The sequence below is a fragment of the Triticum urartu genome, chromosome 5A (genome assembly GCF_056163025.1).
Source record: "Triticum urartu cultivar PI428250 chromosome 5A, HENAU_Tu73, whole genome shotgun sequence".
NCBI lineage: Eukaryota > Viridiplantae > Streptophyta > Magnoliopsida > Poales > Poaceae > Triticum > Triticum urartu.
In genome coordinates this window covers 583,542,155-583,565,219 of record NC_141877.1, presented here as the reverse complement: position 1 = coordinate 583,565,219, position 23,065 = coordinate 583,542,155, and the positions used below count along the sequence as shown (strand labels likewise).

Sequence of the window (23,065 nt, the reverse complement as noted above, 5' to 3'; positions counted from 1 at the left end):
TTATGCTTGTCTACGTGGATGACATTATTGTTACTAGCTCATCACCCTCAGCTGTCAGTCGTCTGATCACAGATCTTCACTCTGAGTTCCCTCTTAAGGACCTTGGTGATCTTCACTTTTTTTTGGGCATTGAAGTGCGGCGATCAGGGGAGGATCTTGTCCTGTCTCAAGGGAAATATGCAGCTGATTTGCTTGCGAAAGCAGGAATGAGTCAATGTAAGCCAGCCACCTCGCCCATGACAGTCACTGATAAACTCTCTCGTGAAGGGGGTTCTCTTCTGTCTCCAGATGACGTCACCAAGTACCGTAGCACGGTTGGAGCTTTGCAGTATCTCACTCTGACGCGCCCGGACATCTCTTTTGCAGTAAACAAGGTCTGTCAGTTTTTACATGAGCCCACAGATGAGCATTGGACAGCAGTTAAGAGGATCCTTAGATATGTGCAACACTCTGTGCATACTGGTCTTCGCATTCGCAAGTCCACTTCTTCCTTGGTCAGTGCATTCTCGGATGCTGACTGGGCTAGCTCTTCTGATGACAGACGCTCCACTAGTGGTTTTGCAGTGTTCTATGGTAGCAATCTTATATCATGGAGTTCACGAAAGCAGGCTACAGTGGCAAGGTCAAGTACTGAAGCAGAATACAAGGCATTAGCAAATGCTACAGCAGAAATCATCTGGCTACAATCCTTGCTTGGAGAATTGGGAGTATATCAGTCGCGTGCACCAGTGCTTTGGTGTGATAATCTTGGAGCCACGTATCTCTCTGCTAATCCTGTGTTTCATGCACGGACAAAGCATATTGAGATTGACTTTCATTTTGTTCGAGAACGGGTTGCAAGCAAGACACTGGACATACGATTTATTCCCACGCAGGATCAGCTAGCAGATGGCCTAACTAAGCCAGTTGGTGTGCAGCAGCTTCGGCTCTTTAGACACAATCTCAACCTCTCTGGTTGTGATTGAGGGGGTGTGTTAAACAGCCGATATACATCAACGTGGATAACAAGTTAGGTAGTTAGAATCTTAGTTTGCTTGATGCGCACACATGTATTCTGTTGTGATCTTCCCAGATCAATCTGTAACAACTTGACCTTGTATTCTCTGCATATAAATAGATGACCACGGCCCATCGGTTTGATGTGTGCCGAACTGCAACTTCTCTCGTTTCACAGCCACAAACCGCCGGTGCTAACTAAACCGCGGCCGTCCTACTCCTGGCACAGTGCGGCGGCAGGCCGGGGAGGAGGTGCGCCGGCGTCGTGCGCCTAAGGGATGTTGTCCGTGAGGAGGCGAAGAAGGTGTGAAGTGTGATGGGCGGCCACGGGAATTTTGACGGCGCCCTCAGCCTGCTTGACAAAATGTCAAGCTAAACATCTGAACCGGTTTTTGCGGAGAAAAAAAATCAAAACGAAAATCAGCACAAAAATAGAAGAACACGCCTACGTGGCAGCCTAGTCAGAACTCGTTTGGGAAAAAAAAATCGAATGGGGGTAAAATGTGGAAGGAATCTTTCAATTAGGGGCTACCAATTGACCGAATGCCGATTCGAGGGTAAAATCTTTCACAAGCGTATATTGGGGTAAAAAATCGTATTAACTCAAAACAAAGTGAAAATGTGTCATACATAGGTAACTCACCTCAGCAAAAAGATTGATTAACATGATTACACCAAGTTCAGCAATGCGAATATTTGCTCCTCGGTGTTCAAGAAGAGCGAGGTGCCCTCTTTTTCTAAAAGATTAAAGATTGTTCTTTAAGAATACAAACCAAATGCCTACCGCAACCAATAGCAAATTCAGCAATATACAAAACAATATTGTCTGTTACTACTCACAACACTGCTGATATTTTACAAACTAAATGCTTAATCACACAGAATACTTTTTTTTTGAAATGGAATCACACAGAATACTTGAATCACCGGCTGCCACCATCATGTTTACTCTGGTAGAGGAAAGTCTGTTCCTGTGGTCTCAAGTTCAATCACCAGATGCCACCATCATATTCATAACCATTAGATTGGTTGTTAGAATTCGGCAGTTCTGCTGAAATAAAAGAAATACACCATCAGGGCAATTTCAACTTCTAAGCAGACAGGGTTTCAACAGTTTGGTAGGATGGTAGTCATCAGTCAAGCATATACGCTTTGGTTATTGTGAAGGTAAACATCAATTTGCATCATCAGAAGTTAAAATTGCCAAGCTCTGTGATTTAGCAGCTTAGCTTATATCAACAGAACTATATATGGTTATCATGGGTATCAAAAACCGCATACCGTTGTTAGCTGCTATGAAGGCCTGATCTGCCACATGTGCTTCTGCTACTCCTAGCAATTCCTGGAAATGCAAGAACAAACATCATCATGACTTTGACGGAGAGAAAAGATCTAAAGCCGTGTGATTGCCATAGACTGATATACATTGGCCTGAGAGAAGATAATTGATCTGTTCTCAAGCAAAATTCCCATGACACATCCAACTTATTAAAAAGAAAAGCACATACTTCCATTGTATATGACGCATTGACGATGCCAGCCTGATCATGGTTAAGTGAAGAGGTTCCCTGACTAACCCCACCTGAGGAAGTGCCAACACCAACATATCAGGACCCAACAATGCATAATGGAGAAGTGATTTGAATGTCTAGAACATTGCCTATACTATCACATTAAAAAAAACTGGATATAGCAAGCACGCCTGTTACAAGACAAGAAATTACCAGGACCAGCAGTCATCAAGGAGCTTGAGTATCCATTGTGTTGGGCAGTTAGATTTGCACGAGTCATTGAATTCTCCTCTTCAGCCTACATCCAGGAAATATTTGAGTTGGCAATGAATTGTTGGATGGAATAGTTGATTCTGTCACAAGTATCTTTACTTACTGGTGCAAAATTGTGGGATGGGCTGATTGACCATGCTGGGAATGATCCTGTACCATCAATGTTTCCTTGGGTCGGATAGGAAGGAATTCTGTTGCATGGCATAAAAGGATGCTGCTGATATGGTTCTACAGCAAATTGATTGTCAAAACTGTGAGTAGCAATAATAATACTTTTTGCACTGAGGCATCACTCACAATATGGACTATGTTTGATACAAAATTGGGCATGTGTTCAGTATTTACCTTGATGCGTAACCTGTTCGTAACTGTACTGTGCAAATGGTGGTGTTTCTTGATTCGAAGGACCAGCAACATTGTTTGCAAAGATCTGTGCCAGTGGGAATCCACTCTCCTGCAGAAATGGTTGTTGCTCACCAAATTCTGCAGTAGTTTGATTTTTGGAAGTATTGGCACCATTGTTCGCAGGCGCTGCCAGGACAAGGCGGCCGTTGCTCAGGTAATAATCAGGGATAAGACCCCCTGAGTTCTCCAGCTCCTCAAATTTCTTGTATGCAGACATTTTCCAGTTCTTCACTTTAAGCTGTAACAGAATATTTGAATGTAATTATGAGCACACTATTATTTTAGTGACTATCAACTGCCTAACTGTGATAGAAGTGGAAGAGTGTTATTGACGTCACCTGTGGAAACTGATCGACGTCACTGACACTGTAAGGAACATAGTTATCAGTCATCTTACCGACAAGATCATAGAAATCATTGAATAAGATTTGACAATTATCCTCTGGAACCCAATAGGAATATATCTCGTCCCCAGGAACACACATGGTAGCATGTTCAATCATGGTATTCCAATCCCCCTTCTTCATGCCAAGAAGCTAATTGCCATAAATTAAAAATGATCTTATCAATTAATGAAATGCTACCAGATATTATAGTGCATATTAGTACATTTAGCAGTACATGTCCAAATAAGTCCTAAGAGATGTTGGATATCTTATCCTGATCCAGGACAATGATTAACTAATGACTAATATCTATTACAGGTAATTTGAAACATTGAAGAGTGCAGACATATCATAATAACTGCATATATACCTTTTGGAGACCAAAATTATCTTTATGATAATGGCGCAACAAGTGCTTCACTTTCGTAATATTTTTCTCCACAAGGTTATTCCAATGTTTTCCCTTTAAGCAAATTTTCTTCAGTTGATGTATAGCGTCTTCCTTGGATGGAATAGGACTCTTCTCATTTGCTGAAGTAGGCAAAAAGGTTGGGTGTGTTCAGAGTTCAGACAAGATTGCCAATATTAAATGAGATCATTTTAGTTATATTTGCATCTGATAGTTTTTACCAAAGGATTAATGTCATGGTAAATTACAATCAATGTATTACTGATCTACCACGTACAACATTGAAAAACTACAAAGGTGCCCACCCTTTCTCCATTACCCACGAAATGAACAGATCGACATAAACTGTGTAGTGAGCAAAGAAGAGCGAGTCACAGTACTGCTACCCTTTTTTGGCAGAACAAGCCATCCCCTTCAAAAAGCAGAACATTTAGCACCAAAAATATCATATTTTGAGGTAAAATAATGTCATTGCATGCATAAGGCCGTAATCGTTCTTTGAAAGATATACTATGTGCTGTAAGATTTTCTTTATTACTCAAATCAGCTTGTCAGACACTTAGGCCTCCTTTGGTTTAGAGGAACTTGTAGGAATTTCATAGGATAGGATTTCTATAGGAAAAATTCCTTTAGAGCCCTTTGGTTTGTACTTTGTAGGAATGGAATCCTATTCCTATGGAGGAATTCTTCCTATCCTCCACATTTCATAGGAAAATAAACATTAGCCTAGACTCAATGGAGAAAATCCTATGATGTGAATCAATGGGCATCTCTTTTCCTATTCCTACTCATAGGATTTGAGATACATGTCATCTCATTTCCTATGACTTTTCTATTCCTAAGATTTTCCTACCCTATGAACCAAAGGAGGCCTTAAAGGAGAAGCATGCTCTTCAGCTGACTACACAGTGTACCTCCAATTCGATATAGTTAAAAAAAATTGGTGCTCAGAATGGATAAGTGAATATACTCACATTCACTTCGACGGTCTTTGACGACAAAAGGATCAGTTATTGCTTCCTGAACTCTGACAGTAAGATCCTGCCTTTTCACTCGAGCTGTTAATCTTAACTTTTTCCCATGGGAGCTCTCTGGAAAGGAGAATGAACCAAGAGAGGACTCGCCGTTTGTAAGGCTAACAGTTGTCAAGACCAACTCTTTCCCTTTATACATATATATTTGCTTGTTGAATTCATCTTTGGTGAAATCCTCTTGTCCAGTAAAGAAATCAGCATGAACAGGTAAAATCTCAATTTGCAATTTAGAAAGATCACCCTGTGTGATTTGCGTCTCATTTTGAAGTATTGCTACTTTAGCATTTTCTCCATTCTTCCATACTGGACAACGAGTGAAAAGTGTGTCTTTTGGTCCTGCAACATCAAAGCGTAGTTTGACGTTTCCAGTTTCAGGAAAGCCTTCTGATACATGCCTAAAATTTAAAACAGGATGAGAGTGAGACAGTAACAAAAAAGGAAACTTCACTGATTATGTAGAAAGCAAATACTTGGTTTGGCAGATTTTTAGTATCATAACATGAATAAAAAACTGTCAAGAGTATTAAGCAGAGGAACTATGCATGTCCACTGCTCAACTTCTAATGCAGAACTAGTGCTGACAACTGTAGGAGGACATAGGAGAAAATTACAATGTCAGATACCTAGGAGGAGGCTCATAAACGGCACTAGGAAGCGAAGCGGCTTTTGGTTCCTGCATCTATTGCATGATGTAACAAAAAGGAGTTAGCATAGAGGTTTTTTTTTAGAAAAGAGGAGTTAGCATAGAGGTAGACAATAATTGAAAGATCCCCCAAAAAAGAGCATATTACATCGATACTAACCTTTGTCTGTACAATTGACTGAACCTTATCTTCTATGCATCCCATAATAGAACTGTTGGATACAGCACAACAAGAGATAAAATCAATTAATTAATGAGCCATGGAATACTCAACACATAAACTCGTAAGGCTGCTTTCATAAATATTATGCAGCTATGGTTACTGAAAGAAGAGGAAATCCATGGTTTATACATACTCCATGAATACAACTTGATTATCTGAACATGAAGTAGTATCTAGTATGATTGCCCAGTTTTCCGTTCTATATGAGCTCGTGCGTTGCTGATAGCATTCTTATTATGAAAGAGAAAATAGCCGTGTGTTTTTTAGATGATAAAAACTGGCAAGCAAGTCAGCACTTCAATCATTAGTTCATTACTTTGCTGAAATGTGCATTTCCTCTATTGTTGTGTAACTACTACTAGTTCCTAGGAGGGAAAACCGTTACCTACACCGGTCCAAAATTCTAAGCAGAGTATAACATCTGAACCGCGATACATGGATATATCTGTGCTTGAGAGCATGTGTGTGGTGTACCTCTGGAAAGCACCAAAATGCTGTCCCAACAATTTCTCCAGCCTCTCCATGATGGAATTTGCCACGTCGTGCTGCGCCTGTCGCACGAAAACAATTCAAAACCCACAGAACCCGTCAGTTATCGCTCGCCGCATACATGCCCAAACCAGAGCACGGCGGGGAGAGAGACCAAAAATGCGGGGACAGGAACCGGGAGCGGGAGGCACGGCGAATGGGGCTCACCTGGCGAAGCATCTGCGCCATCTGGCCGATGGTGACCACCCTGGCCTTCCCCTTCTCCCTGCGGCGGCCGGGACCGCGGATCCGCGCGAAGCAGCCGCGAGCGGTGAGTTTCAGGCCGTGGAAGCAATGGAATGATCGAGAGAGAGAGAGAGAGAGAGAGAGAGAGAAGGGTAAAAGAGGAGGTACTCACAGCCACATGACGACGAGCCCCGCCCGCCGCAGCCGCTTGCTCGGGGAGCAGGCCGCCTCCTGCTCCTGCTCATGCTCCTGCTCCGGCTCCGGCACGACGGCGGCGAGCGGCCGCTTGTGCGTGCGCGCCGCCATCACGCGCCTCTGGGCGGGGTCGTCGGTCGGGTGGGGCGCGGCGTGAGAGAGAGAGGCGGCGGCGGGCTGGCCGAGCCGTGGAGATTTGGGAAGAATGTTGATGCCGTGATGGGGATTGTGGTGTGGGGGTTGGGGGGCGGGCTTCGAGCTTGGAGTTGGAGGTTGCCGCTTGTCTTGTCTGCTGCCCTGCTTAAAAATAGGAGACGGAGAGTGGAGAGGGAGGGAGGAGGCCAAGCCAAGGTGGAGAAGCTTCGTCACCTTCCGTCACGTACACACGGGCGGGGCAAGAGACCGTTGCGCGTGCCGCGCCACGGTGTTGGGCTCGGGCCGGGGTGCCGGTGCTGGTGGTGGCCCGCAGGTCTCTCGGGCTTGCGCCACGGCCGGCCGGCTACGCATACGCAGTGCTGCTGATCTCATCACCCCCGCGCAACAAGTTCGACGAAACTTACCCCAAAAAGGTTGAATGTTTTTTTTCTGGTATGGCTCATTTGGCGTTCATTCTCTCTAATTTAACCGATGACAATGACACTTACCTCTCCTCACTTTTCATTTCAAGAAGTTCTCAATGGTTGACATTGAGCTCCTTATTGCACGGCCTCTTTTTAACCTTGCTAAAATAAAACAAAAACATAAATTAACAAGCTCAAGCGATAGACCAACCTGTACCCAAGCCCTTCCAGACCAATCGCAGAAGCATCACTAAACCAACACCATTCGAGACCCTTCCCGCGCGGTGAAGACTTCCATATGGACCCACCATTATATCATCATCGTTTTTAAGGAGTGGCACCATCACACGATAACATAAGACAAAGAGGAGGAACCTAGTCCCGCACACCCTACTCGCAGACCTTATCTTCGAGGCAGCGAAAGGGACTGTGAATTACTTGAGTTGAGGTTGCTGCCACAATCCAAATGAGCCGAAACACCACTTATATCCTTTGGGAGATTCCTCGCTAACCTGTCATCGATGGTGGAGCCGCCACCGAGATGAGGACAAAGCTTGAAGGACCGACTACTCCACTACACCGCCACCGCCACCGCCTAGATGCCACCAATGGACACCTAATCCTAGCCATGGTTAGGACCTAAACAACACAACCATCGAGGATCCACAACCCACCCTCCAACCCACTCAATACCTACACGAGGAGAATCAACATCCTCGTCAGTAGAAAAAGGAAGTCTAGAGGGGCGCTAGGATTTGGGAAAGGGAGGCCTTCTCCATTAACTACATAATTTTTAAAAGTAGAAGCCAATTTTGCTCGACCATGGGATTCAATCCAATGGAATGTCTGTTTTTTTTTTTTGCATAACTTTAGGTACTGCTATGTATTTCAGTATTTCTATGACTACCTCCTATATGACAATTGCCTAATTTTCACTGGAAACACAATAGAATCCATGTCTCCTTTAATGCCCAGCTACCACACTCTCTTCCTTTGTTCCCGAGGGTTGTCATGGTCGTCAAGTTTGACAATGCTGCCACTAGATAAGGCCAACCCTCTAAACCGCCCTCTCCCATCTCCGATGAGAGCTTTCTATGAAACACAAAGAAATCACATAGTTGAGCAGTCAATTATGATTTGCGGAGATCATGGTCACCTAAACTTTAGCAAATGCACATATTTTAGCAACCCAACCCAGATGATGGTCAATTTTGCTTTGAATGATGTAAAATGACATGATAGTTTATATTATGTGTGCAATGTCATTTCAGATGAAACCGCCTGTCACTAGAGCATAATACCATGGTCCAACATTCTATAGAATGATGAAACATAGGATTGTATTATAAAGTAAACAGAGGAGATCAAATAGTATATAAGATAAAGTTATCTATTATATACTTCACAAACAATTTATAAGATTTTTTATAGAGTTACCATGCTTATATTGAAAGACACATGTGGCAACTAGAATGATCCATGGACAAATGCAACCCATTACATCGAATAAGACAGATGTAAATTTAGAATTACAAATTTTCTCATATAGAGCAGATGTAAACCCGAGTCTCTCCCAGCGGTGGTCGAGTCAAAACCCTAGCCCCTATCGCTGTCTCTTTCCCTTCTGCGTTGTAGGAGTCTTAGCAGCTAGAGCGTTGAGGTGGACCTGGACAAAAAGCACATCGATGGAGGTTGGACACAAAGGCGGCGGCCCCAACATATCTTGGTGGTGGACATGTCGTTGCGGTTGTGAGGGAAGTGTTACGCTCGAACGTGGCATCTGCGGAGGTGGCACTAATTTGCGGTGGAGACTTCTCATTCCGTAATTCGTGGCGACAGTGGATCTTCTTGGTTCCTGCTTCCCGGCAGCAGTGGCGGCAACGCATCCTCTTGGTCCCTGGAAAGAGGCGAGTTGCAAACTTGCGTGTTCATGTATGCCGGCTATTTTGCTCCCGGCATCGCAACTTCAGGATGTGGCTCCTCGTTTACTATAGTTGGTGAAGTAGATGTGACAGAGAAGAAGAGAGGCCAGAACTTCTTACTCTTCTTCATCTCGCTATTGTTGCTTTCCAACTCCTCCCACCGCTCATCCCCTCACGTCGGATGTCATCAAATGGTCCACTTCTAGGGTTACATACCGAATATCCGTAGGAAATATTTCACCGTTTACTACTACCGTTATGTTCATGTACAAGAGTCACTAATTAACATCCTAACCGGCCCTAATATCCTTATCATTAACTTCCGGGGAACCATATTCAAGTCTCATCTTTTGCCCTTCCGTTCTGTTAAAAGCATGAGAGTGCATTTCAAAAGAACATCCAAAAATGAGAGTGGGAGTGGGTGTGGGTGACTGTCAGCTCGTTCTGTCTTCAGACGTTTTGGTCAAGCATGTACCAGCACAGGCAGAACAGAACCCTCTTCGCTTGGACATAATTAAGCACCCGACTTGTTTTGAACTTATGATCAGATCAATCCTGTATTATTACATTCTCTTCGATAACATCAGAGGACACACTTACACTGCCATATGGCTGGCTGGTCAGGTCGTCTTCGTCCGTCCGTCGTCCTGCGTCGAGAAAAATACAGAGATCGTTACGAACACGAAATGCAGAACTCGCAAAAAGGTACCACCTGCAGAAGACGATGGCCATCCACACTGATCCGATCGGACTAGCCTGGTGAATCATCCTCCCGGAACAAACAACAATGGCGTGGGAGCTGACGGGACGAGGGAGATGCTACAGTGTCTGAAGCGCGCGAACATGAAGAACTGAAGATGGAGGGAGGCATGATATATAGAGAGATAGCAAAAGCCGCCATGAAGGATACGGAGTACAAGTCATGTGTGAACGACGGAGACGCCGCGCCGACTGCGCGCGCGCGCGGATCGGACGCGGAAATCCCTGCGATGCTTCCATCTACTACTAAACTGTAAATAGAAGATAATCCGGAGAGATTAAAGCGAACCGCGTGGGGACAGGAGGAGAAGACTGGACTGCGCTGCTGCGTAGGACGGGGGGTTTCTCTTCATTTTCCATCCTGTTTCCGTGGGGTTTTCTGGGGATGTTCTCGGCAACTTTTGGTCTGACTTTACATATTTCATCGAGTCGAGATTACCTAGAGGCTAGAGCTAGCTCGGCTCCAAATCCTCCCACGGAGAAAGATTCGAGCATTTTTTAAAAATAAACAAATAATACATTCTTCCTGGAAAGTTGAACGGAGCTTCGAGCATTTTTCCCCCCTTGAGACTTTTCTTCGCTAGCCTTGCAGAATACAACCCGTAAGTTCTTTCTCTCTTTTTTTTCGAGAAATTTCTAATCTATTCATCTTCAATCATCGCACTATAAAGAACACCAGAAATAAAATAAATTACATCTAGATTCGTAGACCACCTAGCCAGTGGCGGAACTTGACAGGAATCTAAGGGGGGCCAAAGCGAAAATATGAACAACTAGAAGGGCAAAGAATTGATTTATTACTTATCTAAGCCATGCATAGTAAATTTTCTTCATTGTTTTGAATAGGGATGGGGCCACTGCACCTAGCCACGACTATAAGTACTAAGTTCTTTCTTCACTAGTAAAAAAATTAAAAGGATTCTTTTTGTGAAGACAGTAAAAAAGTAAGATGAAGCTTAATGAACTAGCCAATTGGAAAGATTAAATGGCACAATGAATTGGACGTCAACATTCGGATCTTGTGAGAACTAATATGTGGTTGAATGGTTAGGATGATGGTGGTCCTCCACCAGGAATATCAAACACAAGGGTGGCGCTTTGGTCTCTGATAAAGGACAAATATTTCCCTCAGTGGGAGGCGATATTCTCATCGATAGGGAGACGTCTATGGTGACTTGGTCATTTTTAAGACCCGCAAGCTCAGCCTCTCGAAGCTGGTCATAGGGCTATCCAAATGTCGGATGCAACCGTCAGATCTGACAGCACGAGGCCACATACCGACGGTGCTCCGTCCGAAGAAGGGGTGGAGCAACGCCGGCGAAAATGGCAACACCAAGACGCAACCACCAAGGAACCAATGGAGAGCACGACGGCGTCGCTCGGTAGGAAGAGGCGCACCAACAACTGAGGGGTAGATTGAGGAGGGAGCCTCGCCGCTACCGTCCTTGAAGGTCGTGCTGACGGAGATTTCAGTCAGCCGCGAGGGGGCGAGGGGATGGGGTGATGAGGGCAGTCACAATCATTGTGGAGCATTTTTCCACTCAGGGCTTTGTATTTCATCTATGTTACACTCTATTAACCAGTCAAATAGTGCTGCGTCATTAGCACACGCTCTCTCAACCCATGCAGGCCCCGCTTGTCATGAAGGAAAACACCCAAAAGGACACGTGAGATATGATAATTATTAAGGAAAATAAGCAGCACATTGAAAAGGTAGTAAAATAACCAAGACATGAGTTCAGGAAAAAAAACACTCTGATGCACAACACGTGCTTCACACGTTTGTTTTATTTTTCGGTCTTAACAATAACTACTTCCTTCGATCCAAATTAATTTTCGCTGCTTTAGTACAAAGTTCTACTAAAACAGCGTTTCTCCTCTAATTTTTTTAAAGGTGGTGTTTGGTTGGTCTGTGGATTTTCTGAAAGCTGCTGTGGGAAATCTGTCGCGGAAAAGCAGCTGCAAACTAGGTGCTGTGAGAAAGCTGTAAGCCGTTTGGCAAACTATGATTCGCACGGGTGATTAGACTTGAGCACTCTGAACTTGGACCGCTGGCGCATAAGAAGACTTGTTTACACCACCTATAAGTCCCGATCAACACCCCCACGCAGGAGTAGAGAAAATGGGATCTGTACTCGTTCCTATGCATTAGGTTGGTCGTACTCACATCACCTAGTTTGCAGCTGCTTTTCCACAACAGATTTGCATCTCGAGATGAGATCCATCTCAGAGAGAGCAGCAATGAGAGCCGGGATCTCGCCAGGTCGAAGCGTCTCCTTCTGAGATCTTGACCAAAAGCTTCAGCCCAGAACACGGTCTGATCGATATCTATCCCGAGCATCAACGGCGACCTTCGTCGACGACGGTGCCGACATCGGCTAGTCAGTCAGTCCCAACTCAGGTGAACTCTGCATCCATGCCTGAATTAATGTGCTCTGCCCCGCATCTCTGTTATACCATGGCTCAACTAACTGATGCATCTTGTGTTCTTGCTTGCTTTCGCAGTCGCAGATGGGGCAGCTGAGGATGAGAGATTGTGGTGTCGATCTGTGTGGCCTTGGTGCAGGAGGAATGGAAGCTCTGTGGTATTTAACAAACTGAAATCTTCTACAACTATTCTAATCTGCACAGCATACTGTATATATGAGTGAAAATGTGTGAACACACATAGGAAGAAATCAACTTAGAAAATTAAAGGATGGATTAGCAGGATTATACCAAGCAAGTTCTGCAACTTAGAAAAGGATCAAGGATGGATTAAGAGGATTGGACGAAGTTCGTCAATCGATATGAATATTTGCTCTAGGTATTCAATACAAGCCACATGTTTTCTTGTTCTGAAAGGTTTGCTTTTAAGAATACAAGCCAAATGTCTATTTACAACCAATAGCAAATTCAGCAATTACTGACCAATATTGCCTATTAGAACTCACAGCACTATCAATATTTACAGACGAAATGTTTAATCACACTGAATACTGTAATCAGCGACTGCCACCATCATGTTTAGTCTAGTAGAGGAAAGCCTGTTGCAGCGGTCTCAGGTTTAATCTATCACTGGCTGCCGCCATCATGTCCATAACCATCAGATGGGCTGTTGGGATTCGGCAGTTCTGCTGAAATGAAGGAAACACAGCATTAGCGCACAGATCGAGAGGAACATCTTAAATCCAGGCCCAAATTTGACTTTAAGCAACAGTTTGGTAGTCATCAGCCAAGCATACACACTCCAGATTTTATGAAGGTAAACATCAATTTAATATCATCCTAGATTGAAATGGGAAGAGTTCTGATTGTAGAAGATGATTGCAACAGAGGTTATCGCTCCGGCATTGAAAATTGCATAAGTTATCGGCTTTTCATTGTGGTCACCATGGGTATTGAAAATTCAAAATTGCATACCGTCATTAGCTGGTGCAATGCCATAGTCTGTCAGATTCAGATAGTCGGTTACATCCAGGCTGCTGTAGTCCTCGAACTGCAACAACAAACACCATCATGACATAACAAAAGGAAAAAAGGCTAAAGCCATATGACTGCTACATACTGATATATTGTACTTCAGTCAGTACGAAGATACTTATTCAAAGGAACACATACTGGAACTGGGGAAAACCCACTGGACATGTCAGCCAGAACAGGGTCAAGTGAAGGGGTTCTCTGGTCAGTTTGATTTGCACCTGCGATCATGTCATCCTGTGGAACCTAGCATCCATGAAACAATTCAGGTTGTCAATGAAAAATTGCAGGATGGAATTTTTGATTGTGCCATAGGTAACTTTACTTACTGGTGAAAAATTGTGGGGCGGAATAGTGGACTGTGCTGATAATGGTCCCTGATCATTTAAGATATTTCCCTGGTGCAGAGAGTAAGGAGCTCCATTCTGTGGCACAGAAGGATTGTGCTGGCCAAGTCCTACAGCAAGTTGATACCCAAGACTATCATAAGCAATAATAACAATAATACTAATTTTAATGCGATGGAGCAGCAATTACATTATGGAGGATGTGTGATACAAAACTATGCAGGTGTTTAATATTGACCTTGATACGTGTGTTGTGGAACGGGCAGTGCTCCTTGGTTTGATGGGCCAGCGTCATTGTTTGACAGGACTGCGGCCCGTGAGAACCCATTCAGTGGATGCTGATCACCAAATTCTGCAATAAGTTGAATTTAGAGAAACATGTAGCGCAACAAAGATCAGCAATGGAACAAAGTAAACCTTGTCGTGCAGCCATGTCATTAGGATATTGCAATTTGGTTCTAGCTTGTACAGAAGTACCTGCATCATTGTTCAGAGGCATTGCACGGACAGGGATGCCATCGGTCATGAAGTAATCAGGGGTAAGACCCCCTGAGTTCTCCCGCTCGTCAAATTTCTTATACGTAGACATTTTCCAGTTGTTCACTTTAATCTGTAAAAGAATATTTTATTTATGTCATCACCGTCATAATGTGCAAGCACATGCTTTTACTTATTGTTTTGTGTACAGAGAGGCATCAATGCTCAGACCTTTATGAAACCATCTAATCATCAAAAAGGAAAGTAGGATGCCAATCTTTTGGTGACAATAGTGTTTATATTTTCTCTCATCATTTTAAGAATTTTCAACTAAGTGCACTAGGGTGGTGGTTAGATCCTCCCTGTGTTTCAGTGGGTTTACACGGTGCGAGCACAGAAACACCGGAAGGTGGCAATCCAACTGCTCTATATATTTCTTCTAGGTTTCTAGATATCGGAAACAAAAAGAAAAATACTAATTGAACAACTACACATTCTTCATCACCAATGCATATGCTTAGGTAAAAATAAACTTTGCAGTAAAAACAGAGGCTAGACATAAGAATTTGTTTAGAATCCATGCCTTGGTCCTAACTTACGTACAATAACATCATTTGCCCTGTTTTAGTTCAGCAATGCCAGAGTTAGGTTAGTCAATAGCTATTCACAATGACATTAGGAAGCAGTATAATTTCCAAACGTAAATCTTGCTATAAACCTTGTAACCGTGACAACATTTCAGGGATAATTGCCAGAGTACTGTTATCTTAGTAAATCAACAGCCTAATTGTGATGGAAATGGAACAGTGTCAAAAGAATACCTGCTGAAACTGATCAAGGCAATTGACAGGAAAATATAATCCACTGATCATCATACCAACAAGATTATAGAAATCATTGAATAAGAGTTCAGTATTTTCCTCAACAATAAAAGAATAGATCTCAAGCCCAGGATCAGACGTGGTGGCATGTTTAATCAAGGTACTCCAATCCTCCTTCATGTCAAGAAGCTAATTGCCAGAAATAAAGAGTTGACTTAGCATTTAATTACATGTAGTGCACATGAATACATATAGCATTGCATGTAGTCAAAGTTAATCCTAGGAGATGCAGGATATTTTATTTCCGATCCATGACAATTATCCCTCTGTTCCCAAATATAAGTCTTTCTAGAGATTCCCATAAACGACTACATACGGAGCAAAATGAGTGAATCTACACTCTAAAATATGTCTATATACATCCGTATGTTGTAGTCTATTTGAAATGTCTAAAAAGACTTATATTTAGAAATGGAGGGAGTATTAACTAATATCTATTGCAAGTAATTTGAAACGCTGAAGCTTGTAGAAACATAATTACTATAACTGTATATTTACCTTTTGGAGACCAGATTCATCTCTGTAATAATGACGCATGAATTGCTTCACCGTAGTAATATTTTTTTCAGCAAGGATAGTACAATGTTTTCCCTTTAGGGAAATCTTCTCCAAACGGTATACCGCTTCTTCTTTAGATGGAGGATAACTCTTTCTGTTTTCTGAAAGTAAACAAAAATATTGGATGTGTTAAGACAAGATTGCTAATATGCAATTGGTTCACCATGCTTATTATTAATCTACGACCTAATAGATGACTCAAAACAAAATATGTAATGACCCAAGAAAAGTACGGTCCAACTCCCAAATCTAAGTGACAGTACTTCATACAGTTTTGCCAGGTTCAAAATAGCGCTAGGCATAGGTGAGGTGATTGGCCTTCGCTTAGGTGGTCATACAGTTTTGACTATCATGGTGTATTTGAGTACCATAGGCCGTCAGTGCAATATGGCCTGATCTCTCGCTGGAGTTGACGATTTCTTGCTTGGCCCGTCTAGTCCTAGACTTCCGTTTATGCCATAGGCGAGGCGCCTGAGCATCTCCTTTTTGAACCGAACTTTGTGCCGGAACATTCCCTTCTCAAAGTAGAACATTTAGTGCTAGGACTTCATATTTTCAAATAAAATAATGTCACTGCACAAGACCATAAAAGTTTCTGAAAGATATGATATGTGCTTTAACATTTTTTTACTTAAAATCAGCAAGCATGTTCTTCTGCCAACTATGCAAACAGTAAATGTTTCATTGAATGAGAAAATTACAGAGTGTACTAAAATTTCCATGTAATATAGTTAAAAAGGTTTGATGTTCAGAATGGACAATTGGATATACTCACGTTTACTTCGGCCGACTTTGACAACAAAAGGATCAGTGATTGCTTCTTGAACTCTGACATCAAGATCCTGTCCTTTCACTCGTGCTGTCAATCTTAACCTTTTCCTCTGGGAGCTCTCTGTAAATATGACGGAACCAATATAGGCCGCACCATTTGCTAGATTAACAGTGGTCAAGACTGACTCATTCCCCTTATGTATACATATCTGCTTGTTGAATTCCTCTTTGGTGAAGTCCGCTTGTCCTCGCTCAGTAAAGAATTCAGCATGGACTGCTAAAATCTCAATTTGCAATTTAGAAAGGACGCCCTGCGTGATTTGCCTATCATTTTCAAATACTGCTACCCTAGCATCTTTCTTATTCAGCCATTGTACTGGAGAACCAGTGTAAATAGGATCTTCTGGTCTGTCAACATCGACAAAGCGCAGTTTGACTCGAGTGTTGCCTCCAGTTTCAGGAAAACCTTCCGGTATCTGCCTAAATTTTCAAATAAGATGAGAGTGAGACAGTAACAGAAGGAAACTTGCCAGATTATGTAGAAAGAGAATACTTGGTTTGACAGTAAGTATCATGACATGAATCAAAAAACATATACGGTGGGAAAGATAAGATGGCAGAAACCTGGGAGGCTCAGAAATGTCATTAGGAAGCGAGGCTGCTTGTCGTCCCTGCATCTATTTCATGACATAGCAAAAAGGAGTTAGAATAGAGTGCATGCATGCAAATAAAGGCATATTACACAGATAAAGATCCAGATACTAACCTCTGTCTGTACAATTGGTCGAATTGGATCTTGTATGGATACCGTCAAAGATCTATTGGAGACAAAACAATACACAACAAGAGGTAAAAATAATGAATTAACCAAGGAAGCATTTATCCACATCCACAGCACTCGAATCCTAGAGCAATCTGAACTTGAAATGGTACTATGCTGGTTAAATCCTTGCAGATCCAAATATTTTATGTACGTGGTTATGATTAGTGAACAAAGAACAAAATTCATGATTTATTCACACTCCATGAATATAATTCGATAATCTGAAATTGAAATGGTACTATGCTTGTCATTTTGTCAAGTTTTCATTTCCAAAAATATAAGTTCTTATGTTGCCAAGAAGCAATCTTGTGAAAGAAGACAAAAGGATGGCTGTTTATTTCTCATCAGAGGGTAAAAATTGCATTTCGCGGAAAGCAAGCAAACACTTGAGTTGTTACTGTACAACAAGATCCATGATCGAACTGTATATTGTCTGGATTACCATGAAAGATCTACTGGATACGAAATAATACACAGCCAGAGATAAAATCAATTAATCGAACGAAGGACACATTTATCCATGACGTCCGTAGTTGAATAGTCAATAAACAGACTACTAGAGAGTGAGACCATCTCCATATATTTTGAGCGTTATGATTACTGAAAGAAGAACAAATCCATGATTTATTTACTGACACACCATGAATATGACTTGATAACCTGAACCAGGAAAAGTAGTATGCCTGTCAAGTTTCCAAAAATATGAGTTGTTATGTTGCCAACAGCAATCTTGTCAGAAAGACCAAAGGATGGATGCTTATTCCTCATCAGAGGATAAAAAATGGCAGCTCCCAGAAAAGCATGCCAGCACTTGAGTTGCTACTTTCCTAAAAAATGTGCAGCTCCTTTATTCTTTCATACAGTACTAGTTAGTTTTAGGAGGGAATCTCAATAGTCAATATTCATGCTGATCCAAATATCCTAACATGGTAGTGGTACTACGTCAACTCTGACATGGATAATGTGCTTGCAGAATGCAAAATAAGCATACCTAAAAGCACCAATCTGCCCCGTCAGTAGGTTGCGGAGCTGCTGAAGGAGCCTCTCCACGGAGCAAAGGCGCGAGGCGAGCAGCATGAGAAACACAAACAGTTTTGCCCTGTCGAGCTGCGCCTGGCGCACGACGAAAACAGATCGAGACCCACCAAACTTGTCAGTTATGGGAGTAAAATCGAATTGCGGGGGGAACAGGGAATCGCCTCACCTGCTGGCGAACCATCTGCCCGACGGTGGCCGCTCTGGCCCTCCTCCTCTCCCTGCGGCGCGGATCCGGGCGAAGCAACCGCGAATGGTGAGTTCAAATCGAGGAAGCAAGAGGAGGACCCGACCGAGTGCACGGCAAAAGAGGAGACCAACGGCTAGTTGGGGGAGGGGGAGGCACTCACAGCCGCATCACGAGGAGCACCGTCTGGCGCAGCCGCTTCCTCGGCGACCGCGGCGCCTCCTGCTCCGCCGCGACGGCCTCCAGCGGCCGCTTTTGCGCCGCCATCACGCGCTTGCTTTCGCGGGTGAGGCGCGGACACGGGGAGCTGCGGCGGTGGAATAGCTAGCTAGCAGTTCAGCAGCGGGTGGAGAGAAAATGGCGACGGCCGGTGGTAGCCGGGGGTGCTGGGGTTGGGGAAGCGCGTGGCACTGCGGCGGTGAGAGGTGCGCGGGGTGGTGTGGACTGTGGATCCGTGTAGGGGAGTAGCTGATGGCGAATGGTCGTCGTGAAGATTATATATGGAGAGCCAATGGGCTCGCGCGAGCGGGCATGCCGCGTCAAGTGTCAAGTGCCCAGAGATTTCAACAGCTTCGGGCGCCTACGTACGTGCAGCCACGCGTTTTTAACCCACCCAACCTGGTCACCTTTCAGCTATGCTGCAACATCATTTCTCTACTAAAAATTGGCACGTATGATTCATATTATAAGGTAAAAAGAAGAAACAACCACTATACCTTAGAGCAACAACAACAACAACAACAACAACAACAAAGTAACGCGGTGCATCAAACTGCCCCCTGAATGTCCGAACTGAGTGGTTCGAGCACTTTTTGCCATCGAACGGGTATCTCAAACGTCCGCAGACCAGTTCAATTGCCGAAAATCCCACAAACCAAAGACAAACTTGGGGAAGGTTAGGGGGAAGTCCGGACAGTCCACTTTTCAGTAACAAAATATATTGGGAAGCTAGTTAGGAGTTTGGCTAAACGGGGTGTTTAGTTGGGATTAACTTTTGTTTTTGCATTTTGGTTTATAATTAAAAAAATGAATTTATTTAGGGGCTTTTGGCTTGGTCTTTTGGCATACACTATCTTGTATCAGTATACAATGTAAAAGAAAAAAAATTGACTAAAAAAAGCAGACAGTAAATCCATTGTAATCCACATTTTGCTGTACACCACATATGAAGAAGGTATATTGGTGAAAATGCATACACATATAGGCACTACACATTTATAGTACATGTACACAAATAATTTAGAATTGTTTTTAAGGTTTCAAAACAATGTTTACATTTAGAAAAACATCCATGCAGATCGAGATCTATTTGCCTTATTCGAGAAGATCTGTTCACGTAGATAGATGTAATGTGACATAGGGTCAATTCTTGTCGCCTGATTCCAGCGGTCTCCCTCACCTTCGATGACTAGTTTTAGCGTTGGTAGGTGGGTGAGATCATGGATCTTGGCGCCCATGTGGATTCTTGGTCTAGTTGTTAGGCTTTTGTATATTTGAGTCGTTGGTCTAGGCGGTGGAGGTGAAAATGCAATGGAATCAAGGGACTAAATGGAACACGTATATCCGGCCTTGTCCTTGTCACGTGGTTGCAGCGTCACCTAAAAATGCGTGAGGGTTAGTTTCCCTCAATTTGATACATTGGTTTGTATGAGCGAGTTGTCAACCGCAAATGATATGGGTCGCTCGTTGCGACCATTATCATAGCTATCACTTGGTAGCCGGTTTTTCTTTCTTTCTCGGTCGAAGTCGGGAGGTGCTATATATGGCGTTAAGCGACCATAAGAACCTAGCATCGCATACAACGGTTGGTGCTTTCCCATTTTTATCTTTCCCTGATTTTTCAAATCAGTTTTGTGAAGCTTCTAAATGCTTTAGATCAGGTTTTATTTTCTTTGCGTTTTCTCTATTGGTTTTTTTTTCTTTTACTTCTTTCTTCTTTCCTCATTTTAATTTTCATGAACTCTTTTGAAAATTGCGAGGAATTTCAAATTCATTTCTTCAAATTTCTTGAAATTTTACAGATCTGCAAACAGTTTTTCAAATCTATGAACTATTTTTGAATCTATGAACATTTCTCAAGTGTCACAGACATTTTCCAAATTCATGAACATTTTTTAAGCCACAAAATTTTCAAATTCATGAACATTTATTTGATTTTGTTAACTTTATTGAATTCACAAACTGTTTTTTATTCATGAACGTTTTTGGTATTCAAGAACGTTCTTCAAATTTGTGAATATTTTTGGATCACTGATATTTTAAATAAGGGTTTTTATCATTTATGCCATCGGTTGTCTCCCACTACTCAGTTTTGCCACTAGGAATTTCAACTGCTCAAAAATGCCATCGTTGTGTTAGACATATGTTCAAAAATGCCACTGGACACCATTATTGTGATCTCAAATCTCTTTTGCCATGTTATAATGATATAAATACCTATGAACCAGCATGCCAGCTATCCTTCTATCTTACTACAATAAAGTGTGGGGCCCACTTGATCCCAACGACGTTCTTATTTTTCTATAAAATTATTCGTTTGGTTACTCCGGACAAGTGAGGCCACACTTATCATTGTGAGATAGAGAGAACTGACATGTGAGTCTAGGCTTATTTTTATATAACATGGTCAATGAGTTTGATGTGAAAATAACGATGTCTAATGGCATTTTTGAGGAAACATTTAATGGAACGATGGCATTTTTGAGCAAACATCTCACGAATCGATGTCATTTTTGAGTAGTTGTAACTTCTAATGGCAAAACTGAGTAGTGGGACACAACTAGTGGCAAAAATGATAAAAACCCTTTAAATAAAATAAATCAACCGAAAAAAGTCCAGAATATATAAATTGATACAACAAATATTGAAAAAACTGAAAAGAGAGAAAAGTGGAAAATGAAATGTGCCTGCGAGCACTTCTGCCCAGTCTCTCCCCGTTCCTACCTGCTGGGCCTGGCCCATTTACCTGATCGTAGTGAGAGGCGCGTCACCACCGATTGCTCGTTACAAGCGATCCATACCGGTGTCCGTCGTCAAGTACCCATGTCGATGCGTCCGTTCATTACGACGCCAATGGTATAGTCAATAAGATGTTGCGATGGCGTTTTTGCCATAATCGCGAGGTTGAATCTCCTCCTCGAGCCTTCACATTCTTCTTCAGGGTCGACTGTTCGTGCTTCAGACAATCGTTGATAGTGTCTCGTGGCAACTTTATGCGACTTCTCGGCCGCAGTTACAATGACTCTCTAGCTCCCACAATGCGGAGCAGGTACTGCGTCGAGCTAGGCTCGCGACGTGTCATCGCCTTGTGCAGGTTGAAGAAGGTGACAAAGTGTCCTTGAGCTTGTTTCTACTTTTAATTTTCCCTCTAGTTGTTCCTGCAAGTCTTGAACTTAGTTAATATATATGGCTTCTCGCATTAGGAAATATAAACATGAAGGATACGGCCAAAGTACCTTTGACGTTTCTGGTTGTTGTAAGTGTACTCGATTGGTATTCAATCTATTACGATTCTTACCATTTCGCCATTGGCTTCTCCTCGTCTCCTACATTCCGTTCGAGGCATGAGAGACAGAACTGAAGAACCACACTCGGCTCAATTTTTCCCCTTCCATCTCGATCGTTCTCTTTTCTTTCATTTCTCTTAACTCAGTCTTCGGCCGCGCTATCCGAAAAGCTATTACTTCTCTCGTTTAACTGAAAGCATAAATTATGATCAATCCAATAATCTCTCCGATAACATCGATTGATGGCCCCTCTGTGAAAGACACGCACACACCACCATTGCTGCCTGGTCGTGTTCGTCCCAACCAACTGCAGCACTGCTGCTCCTGCGTCTAGAAAAAAAATGCAGAGATCATTAACCATTAGTATATAATAACGAAATACATTAGTCTAGTAACAAACGGAGCTTTCCTGGCAAAAAGGGTGATTTGGAGTTTTGCGAACGAACTTCGCTTCGCGCTTCGTGGCTCTCGCGGAACGATTAATCAACAGCAACAATGGTGGCAGACGCAAAACCATGGAAGTTTAACTGAGCGAGGCACGCGCGAAAATGAAGAAGGGAAGATGGCGCGAATATATAGCCGGCCGCTCCATCTTAGCCCGAGACCGCCGCTAGAAGTCTTGGATGTGGATCGAGGAGCTAGCCGCGTGCGCATGGGGCCGGGCTGGCAAATTTCTTCGACGCTTCCGTCTGGTGCAGTAGCTGAACTCGGAGTCTGGATGTGGAAAGCGCGTGGGAGAAGGAGCGGAAGACTGGGCGTGCCGCGCGTCAACCGTGGCAGGACGGGGAGCTTTGCTCTTCCTTCTCCATCCAGTTTCCGTGGGTTTTCCGGGCATATGTTCTAGGCATTTCCGCCTGAGCTTGGGGATTCATAGTCATAGAGATCACCTAGAGCTCGAGCTAGTCTCCGAACCCTCCAACGAAGGAACAATCATCGGCCGGCCACTTTTTTTAGATATAAGTATGTGCGTTATTATTCCTGGAAAGTTGAA

The 23,065-nt window shown here is 43.0% G+C and overlaps 2 protein-coding genes across 6 annotated transcripts; both read right to left on the bottom strand.

Moving 5' to 3' along the window:
* Positions 1-1,574: 1,574 nt before the first annotated feature.
* LOC147973063 (uncharacterized) lies at positions 1,575-10,120 on the bottom strand. 3 transcript variants are annotated; one of them, XM_087521850.1, is made up of 15 exons: positions 9,984-10,117; positions 6,767-9,918; positions 6,577-6,634; positions 6,355-6,431; positions 5,818-5,869; positions 5,638-5,693; positions 4,955-5,409; positions 3,942-4,102; positions 3,524-3,721; positions 3,126-3,423; positions 2,884-3,008; positions 2,721-2,805; positions 2,505-2,578; positions 2,278-2,338; positions 1,575-2,047 (listed from the first exon to the last, which is right to left on the bottom strand). In XM_087521850.1, exons 2-15 carry the CDS (start codon positions 6,898-6,900, stop codon positions 1,986-1,988), a joined length of 1,896 nt encoding a protein of 631 aa, XP_087377976.1. In that variant the 5' UTR covers positions 6,901-9,918; positions 9,984-10,117; the 3' UTR covers positions 1,575-1,985. The 3 variants fall into 3 exon arrangements, with proteins under 3 accessions (XP_087377976.1, XP_087377975.1, XP_087377977.1); XM_087521849.1 differs by having other exon boundaries at positions 6,767-10,120; XM_087521851.1 differs by having other exon boundaries at positions 1,575-2,044; positions 6,767-10,120.
* Positions 10,121-12,810: 2,690 nt separating this feature from the next.
* Positions 12,811-22,635, bottom strand: LOC125510780 (calmodulin-binding protein 60 B). Of its 3 annotated transcripts, none has more exons than XM_048676045.2 (14): positions 18,732-19,570; positions 18,551-18,602; positions 18,338-18,459; positions 17,290-17,341; positions 17,148-17,200; positions 16,528-17,003; positions 15,693-15,853; positions 15,135-15,323; positions 14,314-14,446; positions 14,075-14,188; positions 13,819-13,946; positions 13,631-13,735; positions 13,433-13,508; positions 12,811-13,143 (listed from the first exon to the last, which is right to left on the bottom strand). In XM_048676045.2, the coding sequence occupies exons 1-14, from the start codon at positions 18,833-18,835 to the stop codon at positions 13,085-13,087; spliced, it is 1,824 nt and encodes a 607-aa protein (XP_048532002.2). In that variant the 5' UTR covers positions 18,836-19,570; the 3' UTR covers positions 12,811-13,084. The 3 variants fall into 3 exon arrangements, 2 of the variants coding, with proteins under 2 accessions (XP_048532002.2, XP_048532001.2); XM_048676044.2 differs by having other exon boundaries at positions 12,811-13,146; positions 18,732-19,567; XR_015602731.1 differs by lacking the exons at positions 12,811-13,143; positions 13,433-13,508; positions 13,631-13,735 and adding an exon at positions 22,024-22,635 and having other exon boundaries at positions 14,075-14,446; positions 18,732-21,945.
* Between the last annotated feature and the right edge of the window lie 430 nt (positions 22,636-23,065).

Bases quoted from the DNA above. Each gene is read 5' to 3' on its own strand.
- LOC147973063 (XM_087521849.1), bottom strand. From the start codon at position 6,900: ATGGCGGCGCGCACGCACAAGCGGCCGCTCGCCGCCGTCGTGCCGGAG. The intron at 6,635-6,766 runs GTGAGTACCTCC...CGGCCGCCGCAG, and splicing joins GGGCTCGTCGTCATGTGGCT to GGAGAAGGGGAAGGCCAGGG. The intron at 2,048-2,277 runs GTATGCGGTTTT...CTTTTATTTCAG, and splicing joins CTTCATAGCAGCTAACAACG to CAGAACTGCCGAATTCTAAC.
- LOC125510780 (XM_048676044.2), bottom strand. From the start codon at position 18,835: ATGGCGGCGCAAAAGCGGCCGCTGGAGGCCGTCGCGGCGGAGCAGGAG. The intron at 15,854-16,527 runs GTGAGTATATCC...GTTTACTTTCAG, and splicing joins CAAAGTCGGCCGAAGTAAAC to AAAACAGAAAGAGTTATCCT. The intron at 14,447-15,134 runs GTATTCTTTTGA...ATTCTTTTACAG, and splicing joins GCCTTGATCAGTTTCAGCAG to ATTAAAGTGAACAACTGGAA.